The sequence below is a fragment of the Aedes albopictus genome, chromosome 2, assembly GCF_035046485.1.
Source record: "Aedes albopictus strain Foshan chromosome 2, AalbF5, whole genome shotgun sequence".
Taxonomy (NCBI): Eukaryota; Metazoa; Arthropoda; class Insecta; order Diptera; family Culicidae; genus Aedes; species Aedes albopictus.
In genome coordinates this window covers 109,358,289-109,377,090 of record NC_085137.1, presented here as the reverse complement: position 1 = coordinate 109,377,090, position 18,802 = coordinate 109,358,289, and the positions used below count along the sequence as shown (strand labels likewise).

Below are 18,802 nucleotides of genomic sequence, written 5' to 3'. Positions count from 1 at the left end.
ACTATCCTTTCCTATTCCTCAGCAGTCGCAAGGACGTGGCCAGGACAGTGCTCGACCATTGGAGGATTGTGTCAGTCTTGTCTAAGAGTCAGAGATTAGTCCCAAATCTTTGTGCTTTGGTTCAGACGGGAAGGAGGCAACCCTCATAACAGCGGTCTAGGACTGTACCACCTACGAATTTGTGCGACTCGCTTAATGCTAATGCTAATGCTAATGCTAATTTGAACATAACTTAAGCACACCCGGAATTACTTATATTCCTGTTGTACGTTTTGGCGTTTTGGATATTGGTAAGGACAATCAGACTTCTTCATGGATTCCTCCAGAAATACCTCTATCTATTAATACAGTGATTTCTCTATGCTTTCTTTTTGGATTCCTATTAATAATAAGATACTTCTTGGAATTCTTCTAAGGATTCCTGGTGAGATTATTCAAGACAATCTTCCTGGGACCCTTTAAGAAGTTCCTCCAGTTATTCTTCCTGGAATTCCTTCAGAGATGTTATTCAGAGATTCTTTTAGAAATTCCCATGGAATTCCTCCAGGAGCTTATATTGGCCTTCCTCCGGGAGTTGTGACTAGGATTCCTCAAGCAACTCCTGCTGCGATTCTTTCAGCATTTTCTCTCCTCCAAAAGTCCTCACTGTGATACCTTCAGGAATTCTACTAGGGCAGTTCTTCTGGAAATTTTTCCGGAAAATTTCCTAGGATTTAAAGAAAAATCCCTTCGGTGATTCTTACATAAATTTCTTCAAGGTTATATCCAGGACTTCCTCCAGAGGTTCTTCCAGAAATTCCACAAGGTATTCCTCCAAGATCTTCTATTGGCTTTATGAATTCCAGCTGGAATTCTTCAAGCAATTTCCATAAGACTCCTTTAGAATTACTTTCGGGAAATCTTGCTGAAATTCCTCCAGAAATTCCAGCTGCGAGTCCATTAGGTATTCCTTCAGTATATTTCTACTGATTCTTTCAATGAGAATTGTAGGTACTCCTTCAGGCATTTGTTAGAGGAACTTCTCTTAGGATACCCCCGGCATTCCTGATTCTAGGATTTCTCTAGAAATTACTTCTATGATACCGTGATTTCGGGTTAAATTAATCACTTTTCGCAGTTTTTGGCGCCTAACTTTTGAATGTTTGTCGATAAGGTTAAATTCAATGCTTTAAAACATGGTTTTCATCAGTCAGCGTGGTTGAACATTTTACAGCAAAACATTTTATAATAATAAATAACATTTTAAATATAAAATCAAAAATTATACTTTCGGGGTGGAATTGATCAGTCAGTGAAATGCCTTTGTAAGTGCTGAAAATATTTTTTCTATCCGAATTAACCACCCTAGAATGCGAAAAGCTATGCAAAACTGTTACAAATTTTCTAAATGTTTAATTATTTAAGTTTAAAGTTTATTAAATTTGAAGAAAACGCCTGAAAGTATGCAAATTCCTCATTGTTATGTGTATCAATATTGTACTTCCAGAAAAGTACAATTTTATACATAACTTACAATTTTGATGACGTTATCGGGTTTAGCAAATGATTTGCAGCTATAAACATTCAATAGAATATTGTGTGATACAACTACGGTAACAATAGTTTGAAAGTGTCTTTGAACATGCCTAACATGCAGTTCCGGAAAATATTGAATTTCATACCGAAATATGTGACTAATTGGCTGTCAAACATGTTAACTCATCATTCAATAACTCTTGAGCCAGATGATGGTCATTTTCCACAAATTGTTTTAAATTTAAAGCGTTATTTTCAACAAATAAAAATTGCCCTCTCGTTGATCAATTTCATCCCACTGATCAATATCACTTGAAATCACGGTACCTCCCGAGATTCTAGGAATTCCTCCAAATATTCCAGCTGAGATTCCTTGAGAAATTCCTGCAGTTCTTCCAGCTATTCTTCCTCCAGAAATTCTTTTCTGAAGTACCACCAGAAATTATGCTACAGATTCTTCTAGAGCTTCTTCCTGTTTTTTTGCAGGGATCTTTCCATGGACAATCTTTCAGGAATTCTTGCAGATTTTTTTTTTGGTTGCTCTACCACGGGTTTCTCCAAGGACTCAACCAGGAATTCCTCCAGAGATTTTATCCAAAGATTCCTCCAGAAATTCCTCATTGAATTCCTGCAGAAACTCCTTTTCGCCTTATTTCAAACAACTTCTGCGGTTCTTCTTGCTATTCCTCCAGAAATTCTTACTATGATACAAAAGAAATTCTTCTAGTGATCCCTTTACGAATTTATCCTAGCATTGTGACTGGAATTCTTTCGGGCAATCTTCCTGAGATTCATTCAGAAATTCCTCCTGCGGTTCCTTTAGGGCTTACTCTATAGATTCTTCAAGAATATCTCTACCGGTTCTTACAGGGACTACTCTAGGTATTCCAAGGATTTTTTTATTCCTCCATGCATTCCTGATGGGGTTTCTCTAAAAAATTCCTGTATAGTTTCGTCCAGCAATTCCTCCTTGGATTTCTGCTGAGATTTCAACAATGATACATCCCATAATCCTTCTAAGAATACCTCCTGATATTTTTTTCTGTGGCTTCTTCAGAAGCTCTCCGGTGATTCCTCGAGGAATTTTTATCCAAGGATTCTCTCATAAATTTCTCAATGGATTCCTCCAGGAACTCCTATTGACTTTCATCCAGGAACTTCCCCTGGTATTCCATAAGCGATTCCTGCTACTTCTTTTTAATGTTTCAGGAATGTATCCTCCAGAAACTCTTATTGTGATAGCTGCAGGAATCCCTCTAGGGATTTCTCCTTGCATTCTTGCTGGGATTCTTTTAGGCAGTTTTCCAATGATACTTCCAGAAATGCCTGTGATTCTTCTAGAGATTTTTTAAAAAACTGATCCAGAAATTCCTCCTTATTCATGGTTTACTCTTGAAATTAATCATGGTATTACTCCTGGAACACCTCTTGACCTTCTCAAAAGAATTCCAGCTGAAGGAATCCCAATAGAAACCTCTAGAGGAATCCCTAAACGAGTTTCAGGAATAGTTGGAATTTCCAGAGAAATCCTAGAATGTATTACTAGAGAAAAACTTGTAATTAATTAGAAGGCACAGAATGTTGCTAACTGACAAATTGAGAGATGAATTTATGTAAAAAAAACCGCGTTCTGGTGGCATTCAAACCCACAACTCCGTATTCGCTAGACCGCATGGCCATTTTTTGAGGGTTCCTTGGGCATGGTTGTTTTTTAATTGAAGATTACTGCAGTTGTGGAAATAAATCAGCAATTTCCTTGGATTTTTATCTATAATTTCAAAGGCTTTTCCTCTGAAATTGTTCTTGCAATTTTTTTCAGTTATTTTGCAAATTTCTCAGGCAATTTTATTGTGGTTACTTTTGTAATTCTTTATAATTTAATTGTATTTATATTTATTGCTTCCGATTTTATTTTTAATTTTTATTTACGTGTATTTTAACATATGCTAATTCTACACTACTTCCGAAAATTGCTGAACTGGAAATCCAAAAATTCTCTACTGGGCTTGGTCAAAGAAAATCCTATGAAATTCATGAAAAACTTCCTGACAAATTCCCAAATAAATTGCCGGAAAAATTTCCATCAAAATTACCTTCGAACTTTCAAAGTAGTTGGCAATAGAATTCATACAAGAATTACCAGGAGAATTCCTGAAGAAAATCTTAAGGCTTTTTTTTAGGGAATTGCTCAAATCCAATCTCAAAATAAATTGCCGAAATATATTCTATAAGAATTTCCATAAACATTCACAAAAAAAATCTAAAAAATTCTCAAAGAATCTTCCGAAATCATCAAAGGAATTCTGAAGAAAATTTTGTAAGAATTCCTAAAAATAATTGCCGTAGAATCACCGTGACAAAGATTTTTTTTTAAATAAATTGCCGAACAAAATCGCTAAGACATTTGCCGAATCAATTTTCAATGGAATTACAGAAGAAGTTCCCAAAATAATAATCGAAGTTTCCAAAATTTTCCAAGGAATTGGTGTTTGATATTCCTAAACAAATTTTCAATGCAAGTAACATGGGAGTTGCCAAATGTATTCCGAAATCAGCTGCTGCAGGAATTCCGAATTATTGAAGAAAACTAGAAGAAATTGTCAAAAGAGTTTTCACGGTTTACATAAGAATTTCCGAAGAATTTTTCGAAGGAATTGGCGAAGGAATACCGAATAGCATACTTAGATAATAAAAGTCCAAAAAATCTACGAAAATCCCAAAAAAAGAAGAATGACTGTAGAATAAAAAAAATGTGAGGAAGATCCCAGAGCCATTGTCGAATGCATTACCAAAAGCTTAACTAAAAGAATTCCTAAATGAATTGCCTGAAGAGTAATTGGAGAATTTCAAAAACTAAATATTAATAGAACTGCTGACATTAAAAAAAAACATGCTTGAAACACCACTAAAAAATTGGCGAATGATCTCCCGAGAAAACATTTTAAAAGATTTGCCAAAGAAATAAAATAAAAAAAATCCTAGTCCTAATGGAATTGCCGATGAAATTTTCAAAGGATACGCGAAAGCTGTTTAGTATCAAATTCCAAACATATTGCCAAAAAAAAAAATCTTAAAGAAATTGCTGAAATGGATCCAAATATATTATCGAAGAAATTTGCCAAATCCAAGGAATTACTGAGAAATTTCCAAAAAAATGAAATAAATTGCAAAATAATTTCCAAATAAATTGCCGGGAATATTCCCTGAGGAATAACCGAGTGAATGTTTTGCCGAAAACACAAATTTCTTATATTATACGTACAAACCAGACTCAATACAATGTTGGTTCTACGTAAGTCAAAATTTGCGGGCTAATTTTTCCAGCGACGCAGTATATCATTATACTTGGTAGTTGAGGGTGGATCGGTATTTCCCTTTACCAAAAAAAAAAACACAGCAAAACTACCTGAAGCCTTTGAAACTGGCACCCTCTAGGCACCCCCTAGGAAAAAATCCTAGATACGCCAATGAAGGAGTCCCTAATAAATTTCAATATGGCTTTCTTCGGATATTCTTGCTATGTTTCTTTCACAAAATCTTTCAAAAACTCTTTCAGAAATTCATCTATGGGGTTCTTAAAACGTTCTCAAAGATTTTTTCTTAAATACTTACGGAAACTTCTTCAGAAATCCTTTGACAAAATCAAATCAAAAATTCTTCTGGAGATTTATTACGAAATTTCTCGAGGGATTCTCTCAGAAATTCCTCTAAGGCGGCTATCAGGAAGTAATCTAGGAATTATTAAGAAATATTAAAAAATTATCCCTCCGGATGTTTCTCCAAGAATTTTATTAGATTATCTTTCACAAAAAATAAGAAATTTTGATGATGATCAACCTGGACGAGAAATTTCTGCAGATATTCTTTCAAAAGATAATTTTCTTTAAGGATTCCTTCAGAAATTTCTCCCCAGATTCATTCAAAAACCTTCTAGGGGTTGATACTTCTATTTCTCAATACTTATTTCACTATTTTCCTGTGTATCTCCTGGATAATCTTTATTGAATCTCTAAACAAAATTTTCCAAAGTTTTCTTCAGACATTCCTGTAGAGATTCCTGCAAACATATATTTCAGGATTACGGATTAGGATCTGCCATGAATTCCTATAGAAACTCCTGTAGAGATTCGTTTAGAAATCTTTCCAGCGATTCCTTAATAAATTTCTCTGTGAATTCCTTCACAAATTCTTCCAGGATTTTTTTTAAGAAAATCATCTATAGATTATTTTAAAAATTCGACCAGTTTCCTTCAGAAAGTCTTCTACTGCTTTCTTTAGAAAGAAGAAATCTCTCATATCGCTTAAAAAACCTTCCATAGATCCCTTCTCAAATTGGTTCATGTTCATTAGAGATTACTCCATAAATTTCTGCTAGAACTCATCCTCAAAACTTTTCATCCTCTTCAACTCTTCCAAAACATCAATAATTTGGAATCATTTCAGAATTTTCCAGGTATTCCGTTAGAAAATCTGTCATTGGATTCCTACAGGGATTTCTTCATAACACCTTCTAGGGATTTGTTTTAGAAAATCCTCCAGAGATTTCTTAAGAAACTTTTTCAAGGATTACTTCAGAAATTCTTCTTTCAAAAAATCTTCCAATGGTTTCCACAAATTTTTACAGGCAATTTCAGGAATTTCTTCAGAAGTGCCCCAGGAATTCTTGCATGAATTTCATCAGAAATTCTTGCAGAAATGTTTCCCGAGGTTTCATCAGATACACCTCCGGATCTTCCTACAGAAATTACTACAGAAATTCTAGCATAATTTTATTCAGTGATTCAGCAGGATTTTTCCCAGAGATTACAACAATAAGTCATATAGAGATTTCTTCAAGATTTCCTCCTATTATTTCTCCATGTCTATGATTCGTCTAATGTTTACTGAAAATTTTATCTAAGTAATATTTTGATTAAACTTCAGAACAGACCTTTTGTAAAGTTAATGAAAAATGCTGTTAAAACCATGTGAATAAACCATCGAAAATTCGTAAAATAGATCGTTTGATGATCCCTGAAAACCTCTGAAACTCTGTCAAGTGAAAAAACACAGAAAATTAAACAAAATCGAGAGGAATTTGTTTCTTCGAAACAGCAAAATCCAACTAAAGAAACTTAAAAAGAAAAGAACATCATCACATTTTATTGCAAATTGACAATGTTCAATTGTCGTGGGGAGTCAATGGGGATGCTTGCCAAGGGCGCCATTGGACCACGCTACGGCTCTGCTCGTAGGCGTTAGGTAGATTGACACTGTGCTGTGAAAGTTGGAAGGTATGGTAACGGTTTTTTTTAACCCGTTTCAAAAAGTGGGTTCGTTAAACGGAAATGGTGCAAAAAAGTCATAGGATATGATGCCATTTACGCCAAGCGATCTATTAAGAGGTCAGATGCCTCAAAAGTCCAGTACTCTATTTATCAGTAACTTTGCGGTTACGGTGGAGAAATGGATGACTAGTGTCTTCAGCGAAGTTTTTTTCCTCCCGGAAATGCTTCGTAGATGCTTCCTGCAACTTTTTTGGAGATTCCGCTTGGAATTTCTTCGGGGAGTCTTCTTGAAATTCCTTCTGAAATTCCTATAAAATTTGCAATCAGTGATTTCTCTGAGAGAGACTCTTGGTCCACCAGGAATTCCTGTAGAAGCTCCACGAGTTCTTTCAAAGATTCCTTCAGGTGTGTCTTCAGGGATCCCTCCTACAGTTTCTGCAAGGGTTTCTCCCGGAAATCCTTCGGGGCTTTCTCCTTGAGTTTCTTTGGTGATTCTTGCTAGAATTTGTTGCTGGATCTTTTTTCGGGGATTCCTGCTGTATTCTTCCGAGGATTCCTACTGGAATTTTCTCAGGGATTTCTCCTGGGATTTCTTTGGGGACACTTCCTGGAATTTCTTCGGATATTCCTCCTTGATTTCCTTTGGAGATTCCTTTTGGAATTCCTTCGGGGAATCTCCTGCAGTTCCTTTGGGTATTCCTCCTGGATCTTCTTCAAGGATTCCTCCCGGAATTCCTTCAGAGATTCCTCCAGCAACACCTTGGGGGATCCCTCTTGCAAATTCTTCAGGGATTCCTCCTGGAAACTCATTGGGATCATTAGCGTGCGCAGCTTTTCTTTTTTCTCACTCACTTTCGTAAACAAACACAAAAAAGAAACAGATGAAAGAGGGGGCATTTTGCCCCCTCTTTTATCTCACTCTTTCTTTCCTGTATCAAAGAGAACGAGCGAGAAAAATAAGAAGCTGCGCGCGCAAGTGATTGGGATCTCTTTTTGAATTCCTTTGGGGATTGCTGCTTAAAATCCATCGGGGATTCCTGCTGGAATTCTTTCGGGAATTTCTTTGAGGATACTTCCTGGCAATCTTTCGGTGATTCTTTCTGAAATTCCTTTGAGTGTATCTCCTGGAAATCCTTCGGGGATTCCTTTTGAAAATTCCGCGAGGATTTCTTCTTAATTTTCCCCTGCAATTCCTTCGGGGATTTCTCCTGTCATTTCATTGAGGATTACTGTAATTTCTTCAACGACTGCTGGAAATCCTTCGGGGAGTCCTTTTTGAAGTCCTTCGGAGTTTCCTACCGGAAAACCTTTGTAGATTCCTCCTACAAGTCTTTGGGAGAACCCGCTTGGAACCGCATCGAGGATTCTTCCTAGAATTCCTTCGGGGACTCCTCCTGGAATTCTTTCGGGGTTTCTTCCTAGAACTCCTTCTGAAATTCCTTCTTTTTCTTCTTCTTTATGGCTCGACGTTCGCATTGAAACTTTACCTGCCTCTCTTCAACTTAGTGTTCTTGGAGCACTTCCATAGTTATTAATAGAAGGGCTTTCTTTGCCAGCCATTGCATGAATTTGAACATTGTGTGGCAAGTACAATAATACACTATGCCCAGGGAGTCGAGAAAAGTTTCCCGCTCTGATCTGGGAATCGAAATGTTTTTATTTTTCTTCTTAACATAATCATTGTGACAAAGCCTGCTTCACAGCTTAGTGTTCTATGAGCACTTCAAGAGCTATTGACTGAAAGATTCCTCTGCCAATAACCATTAAAAAAGACACTTCACCGTCTTCAACCAGAAGTTGTACAGACTGAATAAACACTAACATAAGACAACGGACAAAACATAGTGACCCAGTGGAGAATTTTCCGTTTGTCGCAAAGTTTTTATCGATTGGAGCAGGAATCGAACCCACACTCCAAGACATACGAAACGCCTAGATGACTGACACCTCTAGCCGCACGGCCACGGCCACACGAATCGTGTGGCAGACACGAAGCTACTCTCAAATAAAATTCAAATAAATGTCCATTACAAGAGATACCGGGCCGACCGGGAATCGAACCCATCACTCTCAGCATGATCAATGGTCAATGGTCATGCTGAATACCTACGCCTTCGCAGCAGTCGCTAATTTATGCAAACATTCTGTGCTGGTTATTAAAATAAACTGATTAGATCACTTTCTCATTCTTTCATCATTCATTCATCAGCTGGTCGTCGGCAACATTCATCATTGAGATCTGAAAAATTCAATTTGACTTTGACCCTATGACTTGATCTATGTGAGAATGCTCTACAAACGCGGAGAACCTTTTTTGAAAATTCTCCATAGTAATTTCCATACCCATTTTGCTCTCTTGGGCCACCATTAAATCACCACCGAAATGGCTGAAAATTTGACAGGACTCTAGTTTTGCACCAAGGATTGCAATGAACATATGGGAGCTCTCAATTTCTAACATGTTTGAAGTCTGAACTGCCCTAGTGTACGTGTAATAAGGTGAGTATACGAACCTCTACTACAAGTAGCCTTCCATAAAACAATATCTTACAGTATTAGACCAAACATTCTGTAGTTCTGATTCTCTTACATTCTTTTTTTTCTTATTCTTCTTGGCGTAACGTTCTCACTGTGACACAGCCTGCTTCTCTGCTTAGTGTTCTATCAGCAGTCGCTTTCACAGTTATTAACAGAGAGCTTCCACTGCCAATGACAATTTTACATGTGTGTATCGTATGGCAGGCAAGAATTTCAAGGAAATTTCCTTAACGAAAAGTCCCTGAACTGAACCCGATCCCGTCATCTTCAGCATGGTCATGCTGAATTCCAACGCCTTCGCTGCTGGGACTATGTTGACCATATTATCTTACATATTTTTTTTTTATTGGAGCACTTTTAGGAATAGCGCTGGAAACTCCAGACCACATTTCAACAGTCATTATAAAAAAAAATGGAAAAATATATAAACATAGCAATACGGATCACTACAGGGCGTTTCGGATAAATCAACTATTTCAAGATCGAAAATTTCGAAGTATTTAATTACTATTTTGTTTTATTTATGTCATTTCCAAGTTACAGTCGACATTTTTATTTTATTTTCAAGACGATTCGAAGAGTAAAACAACTCATTACAGTTAGTTTGTAGCGAATGCTCATCCTTTTCTTCGAACGAACGGTTTGTACAATGTATCTATTTACAAGTAAAGTTTGCTTCCTCTCAATAAATAGTCCTATCAACACACGCAACACGTCATTCAATATTGTATCTTCCATAGTGGATTTTTTGTAATAGTAATAGTTATTAAAAGTTTATCGATTTTTTATAGTAATAGTTTTGGGGGTCGTGCACGAGTGAACAATTGTTGGATACATTTATTTGACTTTTTTGTTTTGTTCAGTTATTGTTCTCTGGTATTTTCATATACTGTTTAGGTATTTTTCTTTATTGTAGTGACTGCTATTTGCTAACTGAAATAAATTACTAAATAAATAGTAGAAAGCTTTGGACAAGTAGAAAACACTGCTATAACTGTTGTACTGAATGGTTTGTGAATGAGATTATTATGTAACCTCTGCTGATTTTTTTTATGTTATTGTTAAGGTTGTAAATTTTAAAACGGACCTTCTATTCTTAAGTAAATGGTCAATACTGATTGTTCCTCAAATTTAAGTGATGCTGCTCCAAAAGGCAAATGTGTGACTTTTAACTGTGTGAAAAGAAGGCAACGTTCCTATAACAGTATGATTTTCAATCAGTCAGCCAATTCTTAACATATATTACGGCACTTTCATGTTTCTGTTTAACAATATAATATTTTCTAAATGATTCTAGCGAATAAAATTTTTGTCAAAAATTTTCTTCAATTCCGAGTTATTAAAAACAACTTAATCAAAGTTGAAACGATGACACTTTAAAGAGAAAAAGCCTCATAGTTAAACCTAGCTTTAGTACATGACTCAGATTTAGAATTAGATTATTTTACAAGGAGAAATCTCTTTGGTTTGAGCCAAGCCTCTGGGAAAATAAGGTGCGAGTTTATAAAAAATCATCTTCATCACTGGGCACTTCGTTACGCTATTACTGATTAGTCTGGTCATTAGGAAGAAAATTGAAATATCTGGTCGAAAAATGTGTTTAAAATTCCGCGTCACCGTTTCCTTTCTGCAAATCATAATAACAACATTTTGGAAAAAAAGAAACTTAAAACTAAACAAGCTTAAGATCTAATTATATAAATCGCTAAAACAAGAAAACAAAATCACAGAGTCAATTCGCATTCGCTTACGAGCTACAGTTTTAGTGAAGAGCGGAGGCATATTTTAGTGGCGTTTGGATTAATCCTTAGTAAAGATTGGTTCGTTTTGCTAGGAAGATGCACTTGTTTGCTTAGAAGCTATAAGGTTTTTTGGGAGCATTTAAAGGGAATTTCACACATACACGCGTAAGGTCTTTCGTTTTTTTTTAACGAGGCACACAGCAAAATATTTTCAGTCCTTTCCCATAAGGCTGTCAGCGACGTTTACCGTCAGTGTACCAGTGGCCGCTCACAAACGTTGAATTGATGTTTATTTGCAAAAATACAATCGTTTTCTCATAGATATTCACAACACTATTGGTGAAGAATATCCGTGTGAAGTAAATTGGACATAATGGTGCCAGAATAGTTTTTTTTAAATGGTGAGCGGCTAATAGTCCCCTGACGGTATTTAAATGGATGGTTTTCATTAGAATGATCCTAATCAAAAAAACTGGCAACTCTTGAAGAATATAAAAAGCAAAGGCACATCATCAGCCTAGATAAGAATCTTCGCCATTCTTCACTGTTACGTCAAGGTTGACAAATATGGATCCAGTATTACTACGATACCGATGAGTATTTGAAAAGTGTTGCCAGCCTTCTCGACATTGACTGTTTCCGAAATATTTATGCATTACCAAATACAATTCTTGAGTTTCCGTACTTTTACTAGTATAAAAATCAAGTCACTATTTATCTACTTGACAATCGATTATCGATTAGAAATCACCTGTTTAAATTTACGGAATAACTACACCATAGTATCGTCAAAAGTTCTTTATCCAAACCTTTCCTAGGGAAAACCGATTTCCATAAAGTATTAAAATATCATACTGCATTGAAACTTTTTTCCACGAGAAAATAATGAGCTTTTCTAGGTTAATCTAGTTACCAAACAATAAACAATACTTCCCGAAAGTACATACCTATTCTAGTATTTGTTTTCGGTTCACACTAACACGCGCACAAAATCACTGCTAAAACTTTTCCCTATGAACGAACACTATGAAACGCATTGACGACGATGACGATGGCGCTTGACCGGGGTGGATCACTTTCAAAATGCTAAATTTTGCATCCGGCTCTTCTCCGTCTCCTTGCAAAATGACTGAAACTGTAGAATGGAAGGTTTGAATCCAATTCTTTCCTGATGAAGACGATACAGGAATTGGCAGCTTGCCGTTCATGTGGTGAGTGTCGAATGAGTTACGTTCAATGGATCACTGAACGTAGTTCATTTGGCACTCATCATATTGAAACAGTGACGTGTCATGACGCTCATCGAACATTTCAAAGTACGGAGAAACGTTTCGTTGCGACGATGAATGGCCAACTGCAGATCACCGTTGTCAATGGTTCAAGTAGTGTTGGGACAAGATCTAACTTCCTGTATAACTCTACTATAGGTTTTAAGAAGGAACTGGTCTTTGTTTGAGACTAACACTAATGCTATGGAAAATTTACACTACTTCTAACTGGGATGGATTTTGGTGATTAAAGACAGAAATCTTGTCTCTGCATTCAGAGCTGTGTCGGTTGTATCGGCGATGAACATAGGTCCATAGTATTATTTTGTTCTTTGACTTATTTCAAAAGGTTGACAGTTTGGAAAAGCTGTGACTGGGTTACCCTTGACCTGATGTTCAAAATATATGGGAGGGTTAGATGAAGTTTCGTATGCATACAAAAGTATTTAAACAAAAATCAATTAGGTATTCCGTATTACCACAAAAGCTCAACTTATTAATCGCAGTGGTTTAATTCTCCCAACAGCGGGGATAAAACAAGTCCGTTAAATTGTGAAAAAGAACTTGCCACACTGGCAAAGAACACCGTAACTATTGAGTTCTTGAAGAAAGTCCCAAACGAACCGAAGCGATGAACAAAATAAAATTAGAGAGTTTTGATTCTGTCAAGACTGAGAAGCCTCCACAAAAATAATGTTATTTCAACAGACCAGCTGTTCCAACTAAACACGTTAACACCGAAACTCCACCTCAATTGCATCCGTTTCATCCTTCATTTACATCACAGCTTCCCGCAAATCTGTCTCACCTACCGACACCTTCTCCCCTTGTACTTCCCTCCCCCGTTCCTCTCCCAATTCCCTATTCAGCGTACTACTACTGCCCCCCGACGCCCCTGGATGCCTTTGCTGCTGCTCCAAAAGTGCCGGGTTCTCGATCAACAGCTGGTACAGCTTGTTGACCTGAATTTGACTAGGCTGCTGCTGGGGTTCGGCATGCTGCTGACCCCCGCTAACCGACGCTTCCATCGAAGACGCCGCCACCAGCGACGAGGCCGACGCCACCGACGACGGATGCACAAAGGTGGGGAACGTCTGCGAGTTGGCCATCCGGGAGATGATCGGCGGTGGCAGATCGTCGCTGAACACGATCTTGTTCGGATCCGTGTTGACCAGAACGGCCGTAGTGGCATTGATGGGAGGAATATGGGGTGGCGGTTCTATCCGCGGGTCCGAGTCCGGATCATGTTCGTCGTAGGGATACGCACTTCCCAGTTCGGCCGTCTTGCGATTGAGCGTTTGGAAGAGACACTTGAGATCGTCGTGGCTGCCGCGATGAGCGTTGGTGGTAGATCCGGTCGCGGAACCACAGTCGCCGCCGGTGCCGGAGTCTTTGGAAGAGAGATCATCATCCATGTCATCGGATTCCGCTCCATTACGACGCGTTTTGGGAGGAACCTTTGGGACAACCGTGTAGTAGCAGCGATTGGAAGGAGGGTTCTGCTCCTCATCGTCTACGTTAGTGGTTTGTTCGTTCTGTACCATGGGGATAAGAAATTCAAAGTATCCAGCTGGTGCCGATCCAATGCCGCTACGAACAATCAGGTTTTGTTGATTAGCCTGTAGATTGTCTGGGTATCCACCGTAATCTTCATTATTCCTCTTCTTTATCCGGAACATGACGACTAACCAAATCAAGGATGTCAGAATACAACAGCATACAAACGTGATCAGGACTATCGCTACAATGTCTCGATCGTTCAACACATGACCATTTACAACCGTCTTCGTGTTGCTGTTTGGAAGATCATCGTGAACCAACTCCGGACCTTCCACAACCGACAATTTCATCAAACCTCTCTGACTTCCAAACTCATTCTCCACCTGACATTCGTAGTCCCCTGCGTCGTCGAAGTCCGTCTTCGCTATTATCATCAACTGGCCTTCGGCTATTATGAAATGTCTTTCAGTATTCACCAGAAGCTCACCAGCTTTAAACCATTGGATCAAAGGCTTCGGATACCCGGATGCGGAACAATCCAACACAATCGAAGTTCCCAACTCCGCCACCTTCGTTTCCAAAGGTTTCAGCAAAATTGGCGATTCCAAGACCAGCACCGAAGCACTAGCTTTGATCACCCCAGCCGCATTCTCCGCCGAGCACGTGTACACTCCCATGTCCACTATTTGCGCGTTCATGATGAAGAAAGCATCCTCGTCGGCCGAGATGTGCATCCGTCGGTCCTTCGCCGCCGGGAAGTCATTGCCTCCATCCTTTTCCCAGGAAATCTGCGGTTTGGGATCCCCGGCAGCTGCGCAATCCAGCCGAGCCATTTTGCCGGCCTGAACGTTGATGTCGGTAGGAGTCTTTTTGAAGAACGGGAAAGTGCCCACCGTCACCTTGATCTTCTGGGAATAGACCACCCCATAGGTGTTGGTGATGATGCACTGGTACTTGCCGGCAGCCCCGTTCTGGATGTAGGGGATGGTGAGTTGGGTTGTTCCTACGGTTCCATTGTCATTGTTGAGCTGCGTCACGACGGAGTCGGAATCGGGCAGTTCTTGATTGTCGTGCTTCCATTTGAAAGTCATGACATCCGGGGCTGTTGAAGTTGCCGTGCATACTAGCGTGACGTTGGTGCCACGGATTCCGAACTGTGTTTTGGGTTCATCAATGAGGTGCGGTTTTGGAGAGTCATCTGGAACGAGAGTAGAATGACATTAGTAGAATAAGTTGTATGAGAAAACTTAAAAGAAATTGGAGTCTAGATTGGAGTAAGTAAAAAAGGAGAGGCCATACGTCAACTCTTCCTTCAAATACAACATCTACCCATAGCGGCGGCGATAAGGCAGCACACGGAGTTGGGTTTAAAGTGATCAGGAGACAGATAAAACGAGTTATTATCAATTTAGTTGAAATCCAGAATTATCGTCGACCGAGATAAGGGCAAGCAAAAATTCCTGCCTAGAGGGTCTCTGTCAAAATGCCAATGAAAATCCGTGGAATGATTCTTACAGGATTGTGATGACCAAGACAGGAGGTGTAATGGCTCCTATACAGAGCAGTTTGCAGAGATGTTGGAGGGTATCTACGAGGGGCTCTTTTCACGTCCTAGTCCTTGGCCTCCTTTTGTAGGACAGCTAGAAAGTGGGGCTGACGATGAGGAGAGAGTCACCGATAAGGGGAGCATTTAGTGTTTTTGAACGTAAGGTACTATGAACAATTCTCAGAAGAAAACGCCTTCAAGCGGTTCCGTATAAATCACGAGCTATACCAATTGTATAAAAAAAAAGGATATTGTCAACCCGTCAGGCTGAGCTGGGAAGGTTACGTCGCAAGGATGTTGGAAGAACCACAAGCGAAGATAATATTCAAAAGGGAATCAGAGAGAGGACCTCAACGTCCAAGAGGGCTGGAAACCTTGGCCCAGGACCGAGTCCAACGGAGAAGGATGCTTCATTCGACTGTCATTGTTCCGGCTTCGTTCATTGCAGGACACTAAATATCAAAGTGCATGCCATCAAACACGTAATAAATACAATCGTTGGATAAACCAGGAATATTTCCATAAATTCTTGTACGAATTCCCATACTCTCTCTCTCTCTTCTTGGTGTAACGTCCTCACTGGGACAAAGCCTGCTTCTCAGCTTAGTGTTCTATGAGCACTTCCACAGTTATTAACTGAGAGCTTCCTCTGCCAATGACCATTTTGCATGTGTATATCTTGTGGCAGGCACGAAGATACCCTATGCCCAAGGAAGTCAAGGAAATTTCCTTTACGAAAAGATCCTGGACTGACCGGGAATCGAACTCGTCACCCTCAGCATGGTCATGCTGAATACCCGTGCGTTTACCGCCTCGGCTATATGGGCCCCGAATTCCCGTACTATTTCTTTTTAGAATACCGTTAAGCATGTTTTCGAAGTACACTAAAACGGTTCCGGGTCATTTGGCCGAATGTCATTTGGCTGAACGTCATTTGGCCGAAAGGGTCATTTGTGTGAACACCGTTTTGCCGCAGTTTGGATCATGCATAAATATTCAAACTTCAACGCCTACCAATCCCTTAATAGTTAAACTAAGGACTGTATCGTTAATTATGAGTACACCTGAAAATTGCTGTATTTGAAAATGTTTTATTTATTTTGTAAATTAAATTCAATTACATTGTTTATAGACTATCAGGAAAGCCCATGACGTCATTGTATATTTAATTATTCGTGGATCTTGCCACCTCTCGCACTTTCTTCTTGGTGTTCTTCATAAGGTTTTGGACAACCGTTCCGACGATGGTTTTGCTTGGGTAGACCCAGTTTTTCTTGAATTTGGTGACGTCCTCTGCTCCTCAATCCTATTTCCGTAGCTTTCCTTTCATAAAAGTTAACTATTTGTCAACGGGCCTTATTTGCGGGCAATTTAGAGGATACATTGCCTTTTCCACAAATTGAACATTGTTTTCTTCATACCAGTCTAAGGTGTCACGCGCATAGTGGCAGGATGCCAAATCCGGCCAAAATAATGTAGGACCTTTGTGCTTTCAGATGAGTGGCAGGATAAGTTTCTGGAGACATTCCTTCCGGTATATTTCGACGTTCATACTAGGGACTGTGAAGAAAGGTGACGATTTCATACCACATTGTCAAATTGCTTGCCAAACCAACACATTTTCCCAATTTTTTCGCAAAAAATCGATTTCTCCTAATTCGGAACATCCGTGCCACGCTTCACAGTGAAAAACTGTGCCCCTGAAAGTGTCTTGCAGTCCAATTGGACATACGTTTCATCATCCATGGTTATGCACATGTAATTTTTGCTCAAAACAGTACAGTTTCCAAGACCGAGTTTTCACATAATCCGTCAGAATTTGACTCCGTTTTGGACATTTCTGTTTTGGATAGTGTACGCGCCAAACGCGTGCAGAAGAGAGAGTTACCACTCATCATCATCAGCCAGCGATGTGACTCCAACGACGTGCTTTGGGTTGTCTTGTGCTCCGAATGGGCGGAGACTATGCTGCAGTCTGCTGTGCGTTGACCGGCTGCCAACCCGAAGGAGAGATATATTTAAGTTCATTCTTTCATGTCATTTCATTCAGTTTCAAATATACCGCCGACGTAAACGGACCAACGGAGCAAAGTGTTTTTCTGAGACGTGTGCCGAAGAGTAGCGATATTGGTGGCTAGCCCGATCAGTGCGAGGATCGGCTGGCATTTTCCTTCTTCCTTCCACCCAGAGCCGGTGGCAAGTGTGCGTGTGTGCCCCTTTGAGTCGGCCTGCGCGTCCAAGGAGACGTGTTGCGTCTTGTTCGTCGTTGTTTTGCGTTGCGGTTCGTTTCGATTGATCGAGGCGATTGGTGCGGCGGTGCAGCTGCATTGAAGCAGAGCTGTTGGGAGCTGTCGTGTATGCCGGTTGTGTGGTGCCCGGAAAGTGACACAAAGAAAGAGTTATTCTTTAATTTTCCTGTTTTTCCTCATTCGGTGTCACTTCCGGCATCCGGTGGCAGTGGCAAGCGAGGCACGACGGTTACGAAAGCAGAATTAGGCGTGTTCGGCATTTGCCGTGGTCCTTCGAGGAGAGAACGCGCTGGTGGCCGTGCGGTGAACGGCTGTCGGCGGTGCAGGAGTAGTAGTCGGTGTCCGGGGCGTGCACGGCTGTCGGGAACCAGAGCCTCCGGTGGTAGCTGCAACGAGCGCAGCTGACGCCCCCCCCTTTTGCTGATGGCTGTTGAGTGAACAGCTGTTGGTGGCTCGATAGCGGGTAAGTTCGACGTGCTAAGGTAAGTGCTACGAACCAACCTCCATTGAGTGTGTACCCAACAGGTAGGTCTTCAGGGAATTACGCTCCTTGGCGCGCTGAACCATACCATGATTCCCGAGACATTTCAGGAATCCCTTCAGTGAGCTTTAGAAGCGTGTCAGGTGCGTAACATGGGGTCTATTTGGGTTTTAGGGCGATTTCAAAGGCATTTCAGAATGTTTCACAAGATTTTCAAAGACTTATTTCAGAGAATTAAACGTGTTCTTGAAAACCTCCTGACCTGAAATTCCTCGAAACGCCCCTGAAACCTCCGTAATCCCATTGAACCGCCTTTTAAATCATCATAATCAATTTTAAAATGCACCTGAGACGCCTTGGGAAACCTTTAATAGGCTCAAGAAACCCCCTGGGCCCATATAGCCGAGGCGGTAAACGCACGGGTATTCAGCATGACCATGCTGAGGGTGACGGGTTCGATTCCCGGTCGGTCCAGGATCTTTTCGTAAAGGAAATTTCCTTGACTTCCTTGGGCATAGAGTATCTTCGTGCCTGCCACACGATATACGCATGCAAAATGGTCATTGGCAGAGGAAGCTCTCAGTTAATAACTGTGGAAGTGCTCATAGAACACTAAGCTGAGAAGCAGGCTTTGTCCCAATGAGGACGTTACGCCAAGAAGAGAGAGAGAGAAACCCCCTGAAACGCACTTGAAAC

General features: G+C 40.0%; 1 protein-coding gene across 2 annotated transcripts in view; it reads right to left on the bottom strand.

Moving 5' to 3' along the window:
* Positions 1 to 10,634: 10,634 nt before the first annotated feature.
* The window catches only part of LOC115255110 (leucine-rich repeats and immunoglobulin-like domains protein 2), a 42,063-nt gene continuing 33,895 nt past the window's right edge, over positions 10,635 to 18,802 (bottom strand). For both annotated transcript variants that reach the window (XM_062850212.1, XM_062850213.1), the window contains one exon: positions 10,635 to 15,028. In XM_062850212.1, the coding sequence (XP_062706196.1) occupies positions 13,107 to 15,028 (1,922 nt within the window). In that variant the 3' untranslated portion in view covers positions 10,635 to 13,106. The remainder of the gene's footprint in view (positions 15,029 to 18,802) is intronic.